Raw genomic sequence first — 19,982 nt, forward strand, 5'->3', positions numbered from 1 at the left:
CGGCCATCCACAAGTGCTTATGGGGTGGCTTTAGAAGGATATGCCACTATGGGCCTTTCCACCACGGAACAGCTACTCGGAGGCTATCATGTCCAGCTGGAATGTGGAGGCTGTTCCACACGATCCACCACCATCATCATACTGGGTGTCAATGTGGAGCACAGACACTAATATATGTACCCCTGTCACCCCAAAAAAAGGATACAAGTTGCATTGGTTTATTCCTTTTCTGCTCACATCCTCCTCATATCCGTGCACTGAAGAGACCATTTTTAGAGGGTCACCACAATGCTCCTGCCTACAGTTGTTTCAGTGGGCCACAGATGGCTCGCTCCAACAAATTTTTGGGCCGAACAAGGGCCCTCGTCCACAATTATAATAATAATAATAATAATAATAATAATGCTTTTATTTGTATAGCGCACACAGATTCCGCAGCACTTCACATAGTTTTTGCCAATTATTGCTCCCTGTCCCCAATAGGGCTCACAATCTAAATTCACCTAACTGTATGTTTTTGGGTGTGGGAGGAAACCGGAGTACCCGGAGGAAACCCACACAAACACTGAGAGAACATACAAACTCTTTGCAGATGTTGCCTTGGTGATGAGGGTCACCACCAGGGTCTTTCCCACAATTTTTTAGAGGGTCAACACCAGGCTCTCACCCACAATTTTTACAGGGCGTGCATGAGGCCCTCCTTTTTGTGTAATGAAGGTTGTATGGGAATGCCTCTTTTCTTCTAATTTTTGTAGCCCTTGCACTTGGTGCATAGGCTTGATTAGTCTGCGAGTCCATCCTTCAAAATTTAGACAGGATGGGTCTGACTATGTCACACATAGGCACAATGACAGTTACCGGAGAGTAGAGTTAGACTTCCCCCTCGCCTATGGAATCTATGGTTGTCTTAGATGACAGAAACTAAGGTGAGAGATAGGCCAGCTTTTAAGGGGTATAGGAGGAGTTTATTTTCTCCTTTTTATTTTTGGTTTCTCTACAAGTAAATGTACAGAAAAGGGTGTTTCTATCACGGTACTGCTGGTGGTATTCTGTCAGGGAAGGGACATGGGTGCACACAGACTGTGAACTCTGAACAACAGCCAAGGTCAGGGGAGCAGGATAATCCAACTGACTAACGAGGGATAGTCAGATAACCGGGGTCAAGAAAGCCAGAATTAAACACAGGGAGACAGCACAGGGACATTTAGCTTACTAGGAACCAGCCCCCTGATCCTGACTACCAACACATACAGATACAACATGAAGGAATGGCTGGGAGACCTGCCAGTTTTGTACAGAATCCTGAAGCACAGCTGCAGGATTTAAAACTCCCGACTGGTGGAGCAGACCTGTGACAGCCGGGGACATTGTTGGTCTCCATGACATCACCCGGCTCAGAGCGCCTGGGAGATTTGGAGTACGCTCCTGCAGTGCGCTTGCTGTGTGGCTGCGGCAAAGCGCTCCTGATGACCTGGGGCAGCGCTCCAGCAGCAGGAGAGGACGTTGCTGGAGAACTGTCAGGTAAGTATCGTACAGTTTCCTATAATTTTTTTCACTTCAAATTGGACTCCATCTTGGGTTGGGTGTGCATTATTGTTAGTCTGTAAAAGTGGCGTAATACAGCGACCTAGAGGCATCCATGCTCCCCCTGCTATTCCTATTCAATTTCTGTGGTGTTTCCATAACTTTCTGAGGTTTTCAGATAAACCTGACACCCTCACCTCTGCTAAGCTGGGGGCACCTGGTTAAATGCTCAAGTCTCCCATTGACTTTAACAGCGTTTGTTACTTACGTCAAGCACTGAAACATTTTTGTGCACGCTCAACACAAGTCTTTTTTTCATGCACTATATTTTTTTTTAATGCTACATAACCGCCATAAATACATATCCCACAGTGCACTGGATATATAATCGCTTTCCTCCTTCCTTACAAACCGAATGGTTTATGTCTATCTAATGAACATACATAAGCTATAGTGTTGTTTAGGAACTGAAAGTCTTAAAACACCCATTACAATGAGCATTACAGAACTTTTTTTCATAAATTTCTCTTTTGAAGGATTTGCCTCAATACAGAAAGCAGCAGATGATCCTCCTTAAATTCCTTTCATGTTAACAGCAGTATTTGTACATTTAGTAGGCTTAGTTTACATTAAAGAGATTGAACCCATGTTTTCCTCTTTCAGTGTCTTACTTATAACCTATGTTTAGTGGTTATTAAACACTAATCTGATTTTCTATTTCAGTGTACTTAAAGAAAACGTATCAATCAGAATTAGCTCCAAAACAATTTATTAACTTTAAAAAAGGCTCCTATACTTACTATTAGCATGTATTTGTAAGGTGAGACTAACATTTAGGCCTCATTCACACTTCTATCTCTGCTGCCTGGTGGCAGGGGGGATCTGTGCCGCGATCTACACTAGGACATGTCCTATTTTTCCGCTGTAGGGGTCGCGGCACAGATCATGTTAATGGCTGCATTCATTTAAATGGTTTCTAAAATTGTCCATGGTCGTGAATACGCAAACACAGACAATTTTACGGAACGTAATGTGAATGCAGCCATAGGGCCAATTAATTTTTTTTTTTTTGCGGCACAGATCACAGCCCCAACACAGATCCGTAACATCTATAGAATGTGTTTATGGGGTTATAGAAATGAATGGGTGCGCATTCTGTCAGCATTTACGGGTCTGCAAATGCAGACAGAATAATCAAATGTGAAAAATGGTCCTTAGATTATGTCATCTGCTTTCTACTTTACATATTTTTAATGTTAATGTTGATGTTGATCACCAAAGGTTTTTGGTGAGTAAAAAACAGACTTTCTTTAAATGGACAAAGTCGTTTAAAACTACTCTCTACTACTCCTTTGATAGCCTAGGTGATTCTTAACATGTGTGTAAATTGATTTATTAAACGCTACTTCCTTCAATTTAGGTGAATAGGGCTGTACCACAAACACACACATCCTGAGTACAGACACAGTGCTGTTGAAGAAAGCAGCCATCTTTATTTTAATCCTATATAACCAGAACCATAAATAAATTCTTGACACAGAAAAAACTGTTCTGAATGTGTTTCTAAAAATAGGTAGAACAGGACAAATTACAGAAAGTTGAGGCAAGGTTTACCATGTAGACTGTACAGGAGAGAATAGGAGACAGCCTGCAAGCTTATTCAGTCTGCTTACTGATCCACACTGTTCCTCAAAGGTAATTAAAGGCTTCTTTCTCATCTCACACCACCCTGCTATATGTCTGCAGTGAAATCTCTTTCTCCTCCCTTCCTTTAGCGTCCCAGCAGAAGCAACAACAGCTGCTCAATGCTTAGTGTAACCCCTTTTTTGCTGTGATCATGCTGCTGCTGTTCTTTCAAATAACACAGTGTAGACCCAATGCATCAGTAACCTCTTCTCCATCCATATGCCACCTGGTACTATATTGGGTAAATCATCAGCTTAGCACAGTGCCAGCCTGTTAAGTCCAGTGTCAGTGCTCTTTCACCTGCCTGTGTCATTGTATAACAGAAAGGAGCATGTGCTCTGCTATGATTGGTCAGATAAGTAAGGATAAGGAAGTCCATGTATGTGTATTACTGGCACTGCTGTGTACAGCCCAGATTTGGTCCCACCTCCTGAAATATAAAGAATGCTAAATAGCAATGCATTATAGAAGAGCACTAAAATCACATTATCACCATTTTAACTTTATTGTCCTTTTCAGCAGAACATACACATATTTACCAATGATAAGAAGCAATAAATATTAGGCCTTCACTTAGCCAATATAGATTTTCAAAGCTTTACTTTGGCAGCCCCTCTTTTATCCAAACCATAATATTTATTAAAGATAGGGGGGAAGATCAAGAGGCTGCCAAACAGATTTGGTCAGTTGAAGCTGCATTGCTTTCTTCCTAGGTGAGTGTACTCCGATAGTCTCAGGTGACCCTCAGACACCCAGGTCAAGTATTCCCAATCAATCTGCCTATTTATTCCATATTTAACAGAAAACTTCTTTTTTTAAAATACTGTACATGCAGTCTATGGACATTTCATAACTCACCTACATTACTTATAAATGATGTCATTTTAAACGTCTCACTAGCAATTCAAAATACCACAAACACCCTGCAGTTGCTAAATATATTTTCTTCTTTTTTTTTTTTCATTTAGCTCTATACACAAGATGAAATAACCTACCACAATGCAGCCTTTGATAGAGTTTGGTACACCGTGAATAATGCATATTGCATATCGATTTCAGTTTTACAGTTGATAAAAGAGACAGCTTTCTGAAAAGCTCTATTGACCAACATTGGCACCATGTTTACAACCTTTTCAATATGGATTTAGTATGAATCATGTGAAAGGGGAAATGAGTCTTTCTCTACTGTAAAAGTGACAGCACCAATGCAGTACAAACCTCCCAAAATATTTTTAATAATAATAATAATAATAATAATATTGATTTTAAAATATTCTAGAAAACACATGATCATCTCAAGATCAGTTATCTATCACTGATTTACAATTTATATATAGCTGTGGCATACTGGTACAGTAAAAAAAAGATAAAGATTAGAGATGAGCGAACCTCGAGCATGCTCGAGTTCAGTTAGATTAACCTAAAGTCGACCAATTTTCTTTATCAAGAAATTATTCTATCTATTTGTCTTGTAACCATAATGTAGTTCGTAATATTGTGGTGTTTTTAAGTGCTAATTTACATCTAAAATTACACAACGTTTGTGGTATGTGTTAGCATAATGGTTTACAATGTGGGGGAAATGCAGGGGACATTATTACTATGGGGCAATGCAGGGGGACATTATTACTATGGAGGCAATACAGGGGGAAATATGGGTGCAATTCAGGGGGACATTATTACTATGGGGGCACACCAGAGGCGGACATTAATACTATGGGTACAATGCAGGAGGAAATTATTACTATGGGGGCACCTTATATAGAGAAAAAGTCAATCGCACAATCTGTTTTGAGGCAATACCACTCACTATTGGATCCCCACAGATCCCTAGAGTCCAATGCAACAAGAAAAGTAGTGAGATTAAATAGGTGTTAACCTCACCTGTACCTGCTTATCCCAAAGTTGTAGTCTTCTTTGAGAGCTGGATACCCGTGAAGGAAGGAATCCACACACTTGAACTGCTGTCTAAACTACGGTTTATTTTCAGATACTTGGTACAATTTCGCTCACAGGCTAATCCACACACCCTAGCGTCTACCTGGTGTCCTGTGGACGTTTCGGAGTATAAGGCTCCTCCTTCCTCATGCGCAAGGACGTAGGGGGTGGAAGGTGTAATATACGTGAGTCAGAATTAACATAATAAATATAACATTTCTCTAATGAATGCATACATTCGTATCATAATTGCATATAATAATTGCATATCAATTGACTATCCATATATTGCACGCATGATCGTACTAGGAGGAAATCCCTAAACGTCTAAAACGTAAAAATACTTTAAAGCTACATGCCTCATTGAGACCTTTAGGACTCAATGTCTTAAGCTCAGTAATCCAAAATACTTCACGGCGAAGGAGACATCTGCGATTCTCCTCACTATCATTACATACCTCAAGTTGTTCAATCACTTGCCACCGTAAATCACAAATCACGTCACTCCCTCTGATGATACTATTGCAATGCTGGCATTTCATACAGGCAAAGGTGCCTTTCCATGCTGCTGCCAAGAATGTCTGTCTTTCTCTCCCTGAATTTTGAACCATATTTGGGATCACTACTTAACAGGTTCCAATATTTCATAACCGCTCGCCTAATTAAGCTAGAATGCCGGTCATATATCATACTGTACAGTAGTTTATTATCCCCCTTCTTCGTGGTTTTCTTCTTACGCTTTCTCACTTCACTTCTATCCATCTTGCCTACTTCTCTACTTATATTCTCCAGATCACGTTTATCATATCCTCTTTCCATAAATTTTTTGGTGAGATTTTAGAATTTTTGCAGTACTCACGGATGGAACTAGAAATCCTCCTAGCTCTAATGTACTGGAATTTGGGTAAACTTTTAAAGACGTGAGGGGCGTGCTGGCTGGTTTTATGCAATGTATTATTCCTGTCTGTGGGTTTAGAATATAATGTAGTCTCAAAACTATTTCCCTTTCTTTTCACCTCAACGTCTAGAAAATTAATCACCTCTTTATCATACTCCAAAGAAAACTTAATGGATGAGTGACATGAATTGATCTTAGCCACAAAATCAGTGAAAGCCTGCTCACTCTCTGTCCATAGTAAGCAGACATCGTCCACATAGCGAACCCACGTGGACGATGCCGGCAAACTACTCATTACAAACAATTCTTCAAAATTATACATAAAAATGTTTGCAAGGCTAGGAGCCACGGATACACAGGTACAGGTGTGGTTAACACCTATTTACTCTCACTACTTTTCTTGTTACTATGGGGGCACACCACAGGGGGACATTATTACTATTGGGCAATGCATGCAGACATTATTACTATGGGGGGACAGCAGGAGGTATTATTACTATATGGAGGGCACAGCAGGAGGCATTATTACTATATGGAGGCACAGCAGGGGACATTGTTACTATATTCTAATCATCATGGAGGTCTGGTCCAGATGGACAGGAAAAGGAAAGTGACACCTCAGATCAAAGAAGATGTCACCTGTGAGTCACTGAATGATGTTTTTGTATTCGGTAGAATGCTATTTGGTAGGGGTGCAACACTACTCTGTGCCATAATACACACACTGCTTCTTCCTAGTAACCTGAATTTCCTCCTCCTAGCACTTGGCTATTCAGTTGTATCAGTAATGTGCTGATACAATTAAATAGGGTGATAGCTGCTCAAGGCAACTTTCACAAAGTAGCTGTCATTTTTACAGCTGAATCAGGAGAACTGCATAGTGACAGACTGAAAAGGAAATAGATATTGGAGCATTTTCATTGTTGTTTCTTTCCTTCTCTAGGTCTAGCAAATAGCCCCCTTATGGCGCGGGGGCAGGAAGAAACATCGTTGCTATCAGTGGTTGCTCTAGGATTTCTCCTGCAGATGTGCCTACTGTCCCCGGGAAAAGGGTAAGATAAACAAGTCTGACTACAGGCTTATCTAACTGTCAGTAATGTTTCCCAGCTCAGCGGGGTGTAAAATCCTTCAGTTAAAGGGGTACCCAAGATTAGAAAAAACATCTCTGCCCTATAAACAGCTCCACTCTTGTCCTCAGTATATATGTGGTATTGCAGCTCAGTTTCATTAAAATGAATGAAGTCTAGCTGTAATATTAGAAAACGATCAGAGGACAGCTGTGGTGCTGTTTCTGAAATAAATCAGATTTCATTTTCTAAGGCCATATGCACATGCTCTGTAGATCACAGATGCTACAGGGTGTGAAGCTGTATGCCAAACCTATTAAAATCTTTCTTATAATGTAGAGGCACAGCAGCACAGCTGTGTCACTACAGTAGCTGGAAGATTTGAATAGGTTTGGAGCTCCTGTCATTATAATGATACATGACGCTGTGAGTTCCCGATGCTAGCCCACGGTTTCATGCTCTGTAGCATCCGTGATCTACGGAGTGTGTGCATTATCCTGGATAATTACCTTTTAGGGTGGGTTCACACAGGACGACTCGCAGCGGAAATCTCGCTGTGAGTTTTGCAGCGAGATCCGCTACGAGGTAAGGTCCTGGCAGGTCCCTGTGAATACATACTGAAAGACCGCTGCGAGTATGTAATTCAGCTGCCCCCTTAACCCTTTCATCGTCTCCCGCTGTCGGTTTACAATACCTGTCTCCTTGCTGCACGGGGTCCCGGCTTCCTGCTCTCCCGCTCAGCCAATCAGTGTGTTGCCCAGCCGCAGCCACTGATTGGCTGGTCGGCAAAGCAGGAAGCAAGCAAGTGCAGCAAGGAGACAGGTATTGTATACCGACAGCGGGAGCCGATGAAGGGGTTAAGGGGGCGGCTGAATTACATACTCGCAGCGGTCTGAAAGAAGTATGTATTTACAGGGACCTGCCAGGACCTTACCTCGTAGCGGATCTTGCTGCGAGTCGTCCTGTGTGAACCCACCCTTAGGGTGTGTTCACACGTACAGGATCTGCAGCAGATTTGATGGTGCAGATTTGAAGCTGCAGATTTGCGCCATCAAATCTGCTGCAGATCCTGTGCGTGTGAATGCACCCTAAGAGGTTTTTCAGGAAAAAGCTGTTGGTAGCCTTCCCCTATCCCTGTTCAGCAACCACCCTACAGGGATGGCTGGAAACTGTTGGCTTGTAGTCAATGTAGTGTAGGCCCCACATTACTGCAGCCTTGGCTTCTATTTACCTCAGTAGGACCCGAGGACCCTGCAATAATATGGTGCTGTCACTACATTTAGTTGGTGCCAGCTGCATCTGACCCTATTCTCAGTGTAGTGTGAGTGCAGATCAGTTGGGGTGCTGGGTATTAAAGCTGCTGACAGGTCCAATTTAACCACACTCAACTGAATAAGATAGTCAAGCATAGGTTGTACCTTACTGCAGACAGGATCACCCATACAACCTTAGAATATTCAGAGCCATGTGTTGGAGGGCTTGTGCACATAAACATACTTTCACATATGTGGTGGGTTTGTCCTTTTGTAAATCCTCTCTGGATAGCTGTGTTTAAAGTGTCACTTTCACCATAAAAAAACTTTTGACATGTCATAGACATGGCAAAAGTTTTGATCGGTTTAGGTCTGATCGTGAGAACGAGTCGGGAGAAGAGCACGCTAAGTGCGGTCCTCTTCCGACTCTGTGTCACATGATCAGTCAGTGTAAGTCTATGGAGCCCGACTAATTTTGCTGACACTCAGACACGGAACGATGAAAACTTATGACTTGTCTCTCTGACATGTCAAAAGTTGTGTATGATGACAGTGACACGTTAATCACTGGTCAGAAATGGCAGGCAAAAGAATGTGTCTCACCGCTGATTCCACCTTAGGAGGTGTGAGTATCTTTAGGGATTGATGTGTTTATGGATATGCTGAGTTTAAAAATCCTGAAATTCGGACATTGCGGTCCCCACATGCAGCTGAGACCACAGCTAATGCGGTAACCAATAGCCACACAATATTGCCTACTAATCTCCCGGCAACATTTTCCAGCTATTGGTGAAGAAAGGTGATTGTGGTTTTGACTGCATTTGTTCCTCTACAAGTAGGAACAAGTTCTATTATATGCATTACCTTTGCTTTGTATTACTGTCTATAATAGCTTTCCTTATACATTACAATAGTGTAGAATTGACTATGGGTATTTTTTATAGGATTATCCTATTAATTTTGGGTGTAAGGGGGAAGATTACTTGATTTTTTTAAAGGTTACCTAGGGTAGGTGAATTATTTATTGGAGATTTTACTTGGATAGAGACTGGCACTTGTTTCAATTGTGAAATCCAGATCTGATGCAGGCTCGATACATCATGAGAAATGTCAGCCTCACACACTGAGGCAAGACAGCCTGATCCCCCAAGGGGTCACAATTTCCCCTACTGCACTAAACACCCTCTCTGATGCTACGCTGCTGGCTGGGCATGACAGCAGGGTGAGAGCGAACTCTGCCAGCTGAAGCCAGATGTCCAGCTTCTCTGTCCAGAAGTACGACTTTACCTAGAACCTAAGCTGCTACCTGATGGACACCTCAGGGTGGGGCTGACAGGTTTCTCCTATGCATCTCCTTTACGTGCGTGTCAAAGCTCAAGCACTCCAACAAGCACATTGCCATATGTACAAGGTTAACTGAGTGCCTTTGCTTACCGCTGTGCTCTGTGTAACTCCAGGGTGTTCTGGGGTCATCCTCTTCCGAAACATCTTCCCTCATCTCCTCTGGTGTTTCCAGGCCAGAGATGCTACCTGTTGTTGTTTTATACACCTGGCCATATACCTCCTTCTCCACCAACAATTCGTACATATCCGCGCTCAGGTTGACTTATAGATGGTTGCACAGCTCCCGTTGGCAATGATGTTCCTTAGTGCGGTCTCCATGATGCAAATGGCAGACACTGTGCATAATCTTTCAATCGGAGACCTTAAAAGCTGCCAGAATGTGTGATGAGAAAGTCAGAGACCACCGATCTCTGTTGGTACAGCTGATCCAACATGTGGAGGAAAGAGTTCCACCACATCAACACATCGTAGTCCACGATGGTGTTGTATCTTGCGGATGGCGTTTCGTGCCACATACGAGTGGCTAAAGTGGGTAAATAGTTTCCTCGTCATCTTTAGGAGACCCTTCATTCCTGGGTAGAAGCAGAGTAACCTATGTACCATAAGGGTTCAGAATGTGAGCCCTTCCCACTGCAGCGCCGACACAATGTTCTTGTCATTTTCCGCCACTACAGTGGCCACCTGCAAATGCCGAGAGGTCAGCCACTTGAATATGTCATCCTCCATGGCCCGAAGACTTTTTTGCCCAGTGTGGCTGTGTTTACCCAGGCTGCACAGGTGAAAGACAGCTTGACAGCGCTCGCTTGGCAGCATTGGTAAGCCTCAGGGACAGGGTGTGTAGTGACGTGATGACCAGACAAGGTGGTGGAGGCAGACGATGAGGTATACTGAAATCTTGGAGAAGATAGTGGTGTTACCTCTGTTGCTTGTTGCTGCAGCTCTCCCGGAAGCACATTTATCCAGTGGGCAGTCACAGAGATATACTGCCACTGGCCATAGCTGGAACTCCACGCTTAGGGGCACCCAATATGAGACAGACGCAAGATGTTGCCAATCTTCTTCTGCAGGTATGCATGCAGAAGGAATAGCCTTGTTGGCAAAGAAATGGCGACTTGGCACTCTCCATCTAGGCTGGGCACAAGCCATCAGGTCCCTAAATGGCTTTGACTCCACTAACTGGAATGGGAGAAACTGTAGGGTAAAGTGCTTAGAGAGGTGTCCGTTTAGCTTCAGTGCCATTGGGTGGGTTTTAGAGTAGTGCCGTCTCCAGGTAATGGCTTCAGACATCGACTGCTGCCTTAACAGTAGCGGTGTTTGCTCAGTGTGCCTGAAGGAGGAGGAAGAGGTAGAAGGAATGGAATGGCTGCTTGACACCAAGACTACAGAATCCTGGCTTGGACTGATGGGTTGGGTGGTGGTAACTGCAGCTGTTTCAGATCCTGGGCAAAAAAGTGGCATGGAGGTCCAGGTTTTTCCAGGCAATGGGGTGGTGGTGCTTTTTATGCTGACACATAGGAGTTGTCCCTGGGTTTGAACTTAAACCCTGACCTACTTTATGGTCACAGATGCTGTAGATGACTGTTTGATCTTTGCCACCACCAACACAAAAAATCGCAGACCACTGATCACTGATTTTGGGGTTTCTTTAAAGCAGGCACACTGCTAGAATGTGGTTAAGTGGCCTTAGAGTGCCAATCTGAATTGTACTAGTTGAGGCTCTAGCCATCCCCTTTTGCCTCTGGACCCACAAGTTGCAGATGGGATTTGACGCTGGGTCAGTTGCAGAAGTACAGCTTCTTCCCCTGATGATGGACCGAGATTCCATGTGGGGCCTGCAATGTCATCAACATCGTAGCCCGGGACAAAGCTGTCATCCTCCATAGGCATGCAGTAGGATCCTCAATGTGTATACATGCCTGAGTAAGGTTCTGACCCAGTTGAGAACCGAAAGTGGGTAGTGGCTTTTATAATGTATTTACAGTAGTGTTCTGTTTTAATGTATATATATATATATATATATATATATATATGCCTGAGGAAGGCGCATTGCGCAAATAAATATTGTTTATTGTTTTATACTATACCGCCTGTCCCTTGATGGTGTATACTCTTTCATATGATACTACACCTGCGCAGGGCTCGTTAGAAGGGTTTCCCTGTCCCAGAGAACCGCTGCTGGGAATCTGCCTGTTTGCACTCAGATCACGGCGCAAACAATGACCCTCACACTGTCCTACAGGCAGTGAGGTACCCGAAGCTAGCTGCAGTGTGATTTAAGTTCTTGATAGATGTGCCTATCTCATGCACAACCTTTCCAGGTAAACCTACATTCGTTCACCATTCTTCAAGCTCCCACTATTTGACGTTTTCTTGCTGCAATAGAAGATGCCCCGTTTCTTCCCTTTGCTTTTGTACATTTTTACTTACCGTATTTTTCGCTTTATAAGACGCACTTTTTTTTCCTCCCAAAGTGGGAGTAAAAACTAAGTGCGTCCTATAAAGCGAAGACGGCTCCCAAGCAGTGCCGAGCACCGCAAGGAAGCCGCCCCCCCCCGCCCCCTCTATTGCCGCTCACTATGCATATGCATAGTGAGCGGCCCTGAGCCATCCCCTCCGCCCGCCCAGCCCGCCCCCTCTATCCCCGCTCAGCTGAGCCGATCAGAAGCCCGGAAAAGTGCAATGAGCAGCACTTTCCTGCGCTCCTGATCGGCTAAGCGGCGATGGAGGGGGGCAGCTGGGCGGGCAGAGGGGGCGTGGTATAGGGGCATTGGCTACTATATGGGGGCACTGGCTACTATATGGGGGCACTGTATGGGGGCATTGGCTACTATATGGGGGCACTGTATGGGGGCATTGGCTACTGTATGGGGGCATTGGCTACCATGAGGGGCATTGTATGGGGGCATTGGCTACTATATGGGGGCACTGTATGGGGGCATTGGCTACTATATGGGGACACTGTATGGGGGCATTGGCTACCATGGGGGGCATTGGCTACTATATGGGGGCACTGTATGGGGGCATTGGCTACTATATGGGGGCACTGTATGGGGGCATTGGCTACCATGGGGGGCATGGTATGGGGGCATTGGCTACTATATGGGGGCACTGGCTATTATATGGGGGCACTGTATGGGGGCATTGGCTACTATATGGGGGGCACTGTATGGGGGCATTGGCTACTATATGGGGGCACTGGCTACTATATGGGGGCACTATATGGGGGCACTGGCTACTATATGGGGGCACTGTATGGGGGCATTGGCTACTATATGGGGGCATTGGCTACTATATGGGGGCACTGTATGGGGGCATTGGCTACTATATGGGGGCATTGGCTACTATATGGGGGCACTGTATGGGGGCATTGGCTACTATATGGGGGCATTGGCTACTACATGGGGGCACTGTATGGGGGCATTGGCTACTATGTGGGGCACTATATGGGGGCACTGGCTACTATATGGGGCACTGTATGGGGGCATTGGCTACTATGTGGGGCACTATATGGGGGGATTGGCACCACTGCTGCTATCTCCAAACTGTGACAATGAGCTAAATATTTTTTTTTCTATTTTTCCCCCCTAAAATCAGGGGTGCGTCTTATCAAAAGGCGCGTCCTATAAAGCGAAAAATACGGTATGTGACTTTTTGATCACTTTCTTGTTACATTTTTTTTCTGTGATGTGATGTGACCAAAAATCAGCAAATTCGGTTATACTGTTTACCATGTGAGACCGCTGACCACCGCTCTCTGCTCCTACATACCGGCTCCCGGTCCGCTCTGCATGCCGGCCGCGTCAGCCCTTCCCTTACCCCGCAGGGAGCACGGCGCTCCCGGTGCTTCCTGGTGTCCGGGGTGGGGGAGGGCTGAGGCAGCCGGCATGCAAGGCGGACCGGGAGCCGCTATGTAGGAGCAGAAAGCGGTGGGATAGTGTGAGGAGCGGCGGCCGGCGGCAGGGAGTCAGCGGCGAGATAGTGTGAGGGGCGGCGCGGGCGGCGGGGAGTGAGCGGCCAGATAGTTAGTTTGAAGCTAAGAGAAGGAGGGTGAGCGGAGGAGAGGGCATAAAGAGCAGTCCTTGTGTGAGCAGTGGCGCGGGCGGCGGTGGCGATGTGATGGGGATAGCACAGCTACTACTCCCCCATTATCTGCAGATAATGGGGGAGTAGTACTGTGTATATGTGCCCAGCACCGAGCAGGGAGGGAGGGAGGAGGTAGATGCACGGGCAACTCTCTCCCTCCCTGCTTGGTGCCCTGCAAATGTATTCATTAAATACATTTATGGGACACTTGCTCCCCAAAGTATTCCATAAATGTATTTAATCAAAACGTACAGTACATAACATTTTCACATACACATCAAATGATTCAATAGAGTGTCCAGCAGGGGCGCACTATATATAGAAGTTAATGGTACTCATTGACTTCTATACATAGTGTGCCCCCTGCTGGACACTCCATAGGAATTACACCCTTCGTCGTGACGTCACTGTTTCTGAGAGAATTCTAACACTCCATGATCCACTAAATTAAGGGAAATAGCAGTATATGAGCATTTCCCATAATTAATGTACATTAGAAATTTGTCTAACTTTCCATAAGTAATAACATATCAAAAAATTATTTTGGGTGGACTTCCCCTTTAACCCTTAGACGACCCAGGGCGTATAGTTACGCCATGGAAGTCTGTCCCCAGACGACCTAGGGCGTAACTGTACGCCCTGGATGTTTCTCCCGCTATGAAGCGTGCTCCGGAGCGGAGCGCGCTTCATAGCAGGTGGGGGCCGGCTGCAATCAGCAGCCGGGACCTCACCGGTAATGACACGCTGCAGCAATCGCGCTGCCGCGTGTCATTAACTCCTTAACTCCTTAAAGTCCCAAAGGGACTTCAAATGTGTAAAAAAAAAAAAGAGTTAAAAACACTAACACACTACCCCTCCCCCAATAAAAGTTGAAATCACCCCCCTTTCCCAATATATAAATAAAACATATAAAAATAAATAAATAGATAAACATATAATATACCGTAGCGTGCGTAATTGTCCGATCTATTAAAATATAACAAGCGTCATTGCGAACGGTAAGCGGCGTACACGAAAAGAGGGGAAAAAGTGCGCGGATTACCGATTTTATGTTACATTATATATATAAAAAAATTAATAAAAAGTGATCAAAACGTCCGATCTTCCCAAATATGGTATTAATAAAAACTAGAGATCATGGCGGAAAAAATTATACCCCATACAGCCCCGTAGGTGAAAAAATAAAACCGTTATAAGCGTCACAATAGGCCCATTTTATTTATAATTAATTGCCAAAAAAAAGGATTTCATTTTAAAAAAAATATATAACATTAGAGAATCTGTGTAACCTGCATATGGTTGTGTTCGTACTGACCTATAGAGTAATGGTATCATGTCGCTTTTACCATATAGTGCATTACGTAGACACAGGAACCCCCCAAACGTTACCATATTGCATTCTTTTTTGCGATTTCACCAATTTATATCTTCATAAATAATATATTTGGAATTCCATCATACATGTTATGGTAAAATAAATGACGCCATTACACAGTACAACTATTCCTGTAACAAATAAGCCCTTACATGGCTTGTAGATAGAAAACTGAGAGTGCTGGAGCTCTTAGAAGGGGAGGAGGGAAAAACGGAAACACTAAGATCAAAATTTGCGCGGTCCACTGGGTCATTTTGGGCCTGGTCCTCAAAGGGTTAAATGTACACAGTAAAATACCTGGCACAAGCGATCGCTAAGTGCCGACTATTTGAAGTTGGGAGGAAGCTACTGTGAGCGGAGGGAGGTGACGGCAGGGGGCGGCACAGAGAACATGGCCGGTGCTCGGTCAGCTGCCCGCTGTGTTCTCTGCACTATACTTTATGTTAAAGGAGAAGTCTGATGAAAATTTTTATTAAAGTATTGTATTGGCCCTCAAAAGTTATACAAATCACCAATATACACTTACTACGGGAAGTGTTTTTTTCCCTGCACTTACTACTCCATCAAGGCTTCACTTCCTGGATAACATGGTGATGTCACGACCCGACTCCCAGAGCTGTGTGGGCTGTGGCTGCTGGAGAGGATGATGGCAGGGGAGCACTGAGGGGTACAGGGCACTGGAGGAACACTGAGCATCCCTCTGGTATCATCCTCTCCAGCAGCCACAGCCCGCACAGCTCTGGGAGTCGGGTCGTGGCATCACCATTTTATCCAGGAAGTGAAGTCTTGATGTAGTAGTAAGTGCAGGGAAAAAGCATTTTATAAGCATTTAGCGTAATAAGTGTATATTGGGGATTTGTGTAACTTTTGGGGGCCAATACAATACTTTAATAAAAATTGTCGCCGGACTTCTCCTTTAAGCTGCACTATTACGCAGCTTAACAAAGTATCGAAGACCAGGAAATCCTTGTACTGAAATGTTTTTTCTTGCGTGGAAAATCGATATTCGCACCGATATTTCAGTGCATTCAGTGCACTCCATTCCACTAATCCAGAAACCAAGTGCACTAATTATAGTGCATGAAAAAGCACTATATTGTAATCCGTATTCTTCTTCTTCTTCCAGCCATTCTTCTGCGATTAATACAGCCCGAACCGCTTTGCACACAGACTCCGTTCAAACTACATTTAGACGCCCTTGGCGGTGAGAGGTGTGCTATCTTTTTTTGGTTCCGATCGGATTTGTTGTTTTTAAGAAATTTACGTTTAAAGACCCCTAATTTCCCACAGAAAATAATGGCCCATTGGAAATAATGTTCACACTGTAAACACTAACAGCCAATCACAGCACATATGCAAATAGCTGAAATATAGCAGCCAATAGAAATTCTAAGGTCTTGCCAGTCAATGCCTCACAACATCGACACAGTCACATGTCCACTATTGGCCAATAGAAGATGTAGAAGATGGAAGGTCCTTAACGATTTTGTCTCACTGACATGAGTAAGATTGTCATGGTAACTGAGCAATGATCTTTACCATTATAAGTAGCAGAGTTCAGTCAGTAATATAGCAGAGCTGAGCCAGCCGTGTTGCAGAGCCGATACCCGCACTACGTAACAGAGCTGAGACAGCCGTGTAGCAGAGCCGACACCCGCACTTTGTAGCAGAGCTGAGCCAGCCACGCAGAAGAGCCGTCACCCGTACTACATAGCAGAGCTGAGCCAGCCAGGTAGCAGAGCCGATACCCGCACTACGTAGCACAGCTGAGCCAGCCGCGTAGCAGAGCCGACACACACACTAAGTAGCAGAGCTGAGCCAGCCGCGTAGCAGAGCCAATACCCGCACTATGTAGCAGAGCCAACACCCGCACTACAAAGCAGAGCGACACCCGCACTACCCTCACTCTTAAAGGGATGGTACCCAAGTCGCTCTAAAAGGACGGTACCCAAGTCACTCTTAAAGGGACGGTACCCAAGTCGCTATTATAGGGACGGTACCCAAGTCTCTCTTAAAGGGACGGTACCCAAGTCTCTCTTAAAGGGACGGTACCCAAGTCTCTCTTAAAGGGACAGTACCAAAGTCGCTCTTAAAAGGACGGAACCCAAGTCGCCCTTAAAGGGACTGTACCAAAGTCGCTCCTAAAGGGACTGTACCAAGTGTTAAAGTTTCTCTTAAAGGTAAATCACTGTTAAAGGGGCGCTCTTTTCAAGCACTATGTATTTCCCTGGTTAGGGCCGGCGTCAGCACCCGGCTTACTAGGGCAAGTGCCAGGGCCCACAGAGCCTCTAGGGGCCCAATTTTACTACTTTTTTTTCCCCTGTCACTGAGGCTGCAGGGGGCGCCATCACTTTTACTGCCATGCCTGTTGCTGTGGGTGTGCAAGGTGAAGCCCAGCCACTGCAACAGAATGCAGAATTACTACCCTTTATATATATATATTATCTCTGTAGCTAGATATGCATGCGCCACAAAGGGGCCCGCTAAGCCTCTGTCGCCCAAGGGCCCACGTAAACCTGGAGCCTGCCCTGTCCCTGGAAATGCAAATCTAGTTAGGAACTGCAGTCTAATTACTCTAATCCACTAATCCAGAAACCCAGTTCTCTAATCAGGAACTCCACTCTCATCACTCCAACAATCAGGAACTGCAGTCTCATCACTCCACTCCACTAATCCAGAACTCCAGTGCACTAATCAGAAACTCCAGGCCACTCTACTTCAGTAATGAAATCAGCTAATACAGAATTTGGTTATCACACTCTGGGCGACATTTATGAACACCGGAAGCAGTCGGCCTATGTATTATCGAGAGGAGGGGGCGGGGTCATGGCCCAGGACAACGTCACTAGTGATTGGACGGCTGCAAGGGATTATGGTTAATCTAGTTGGATCCCACTTTAGGTTGAAATTGTCTGTACCACAATTTTCTTATACTGAGCATGCTATAAGAAATAGAGGATAGTGATATAGGTGCCAATCGGGTAACAGAGGGATCCCCCTTTAATTATTTAACTACCACTATTGACCAAGGCATCTAGAAGGCTAAATGTTTGGGATCAAAGTTGTGTCCAATCCTGATTGCTGGAGCTGGATGTCAGCTGTATGTCTAGCCTGGACACCTCTGATCACTATTGTTTGAACACTGTCTGTGGAGCTCTTGGTTGTTAAGTGTAGAAATTATTCTTTTAAATGTTTCTGCCATATGCTATGACAGAATTGTTTGAGCAATTGCACATTCTTCCCATCTGTTGGCATTTGAGTGTGTGTTTATACTTGGCATCATCTGGATCAGTGGGGTGACAGTTGTCTGGCAATAATAACTACTACACAATCTGCAAACAGGGAAAAACATAAATAAGATTTAAATGAAATAAAATTCAGATATAGGCTATGTTCACACATTGTCGTTTTGCAGCCGTATTTTTGGATTGCTGTCATTTTGGCACCTAAAGACGGCTTCAAACAGGGCTAGACTGAGACTGCAGATCCATCCTGGCACTGAAATCTCACCAGTCCACATGCTATATCATGGAAAACTAGCAGTGTAAAATCAAGATGTAACATCGTGGATAAAACAAAAAAAAGCTTGATTTACCTACTTTTCAGAATTCTCTGCAGCTCCTGTTTTCTCCACTATGGGGGACATGTATCAAGCGGTGTATTTTATTTTTTCAGCGGAAAGTGCCGATTTGCGAATATTTTATTCGCAAATGGCGTTTTTGCGAATAAAACATTCACAAATCGTCACTTTACGCAAGGTACGCCAGGGGGACGGGGAGGAGGTGTGAAGGGGGTGGTACAGGGTCCACGCGATTCATCTTTAGTTTCGCCAAAAAATATGCACGAAACCTACTCCAGCTCTCAGCTGGATACGTTATTTCTTTTTCTCCTTATAGAGCTGAAGTCTGAAAGGAGTATGGACAGTAACCTAAAATTAGTATCCTTCATTGTTGAGTATTTGGAGCAGTGTAGTACGTGTAGTACATTGAAAAAGGAGCTTTTAGTGTCTGTGCAGCCGTGCTAACCCTTAAAGCGACTCTGTACCCATAATCTGACCCCCCCAAACCACTTGTACCTTTGGATAGCTGCTTTTAATTCAAGATCTGTCCTGGGGTCCGTTTGGCAGGCGATGCAGTTATTGTCCTAAAAAACTACTTTTAAACTTGCAGACCTGTGCCAAACGGCCGTGGCCTAGAGTTTGTGTGCATTAGGCTGGCACAACCTCTCTATCCCTCCTTCCCGCCCTCTTCATCATTAGGAATGGACCAGGCAGGTATTCTCCTATTCATCAGCTGTGTGAGCACGGCACATGGGTTGGATTATTAAGGCACCCGTGCAGTGTTCACTGCAGAGGAATAGGAAATATCCTGCCAGTGGCATTCCTAATAAAGAAGAGGGTGAGGAGGAGGGACAGAGGGGTGGTACAAGGTTAGGGCACGAATACTCTAGGCCATGGCTGTTTGACACAGGGCTGCAATTTTAAAAGTTGTTTTTAAGGACAATAACTGCATCACCTGCCGAACGGACCCCAGGACAGATATTGGAGTAAAAGCAGCTATCTGAAGGTACAAGTGGTTTGGGGTGGGCAGATTGTGGGTACAGAGTCGCTTTAATGGTTGTGCACTCCTATCTGAGCCTTGAACACTCTCACACCAAGTCTAGTAGTTCCAACTGTTTCCTTTGTTCACACACTGTAAAATAAAATTAAAATATGGCTGTAGTTTTGAATCCAAAATACGGCCAGATTTTTAGTATAATAATGCACTTCATTAAGTCAATGGGAAATAAGATGGCTTAAGCAAAATGCAGCTTTT

At 44.5% G+C, this 19,982-nt stretch overlaps 1 protein-coding gene across 1 annotated transcript in view; it reads left to right on the top strand.

Moving 5' to 3' along the window:
* The first annotated feature begins 7,016 nt into the window (after positions 1 to 7,016).
* GABRA3 (gamma-aminobutyric acid type A receptor subunit alpha3) overlaps positions 7,017 to 19,982 on the top strand; it is a 54,122-nt gene continuing 41,156 nt past the window's right edge. The window contains exon 1 of the mRNA XM_069985492.1: positions 7,017 to 7,098. Within this exon, the coding sequence (XP_069841593.1) occupies positions 7,073 to 7,098 (26 nt within the window). The 5' untranslated portion in view covers positions 7,017 to 7,072. The remainder of the gene's footprint in view (positions 7,099 to 19,982) is intronic.

Source organism: Dendropsophus ebraccatus, chromosome 10 (genome assembly GCF_027789765.1).
Source record: "Dendropsophus ebraccatus isolate aDenEbr1 chromosome 10, aDenEbr1.pat, whole genome shotgun sequence".
NCBI lineage: Eukaryota > Metazoa > Chordata > Amphibia > Anura > Hylidae > Dendropsophus > Dendropsophus ebraccatus.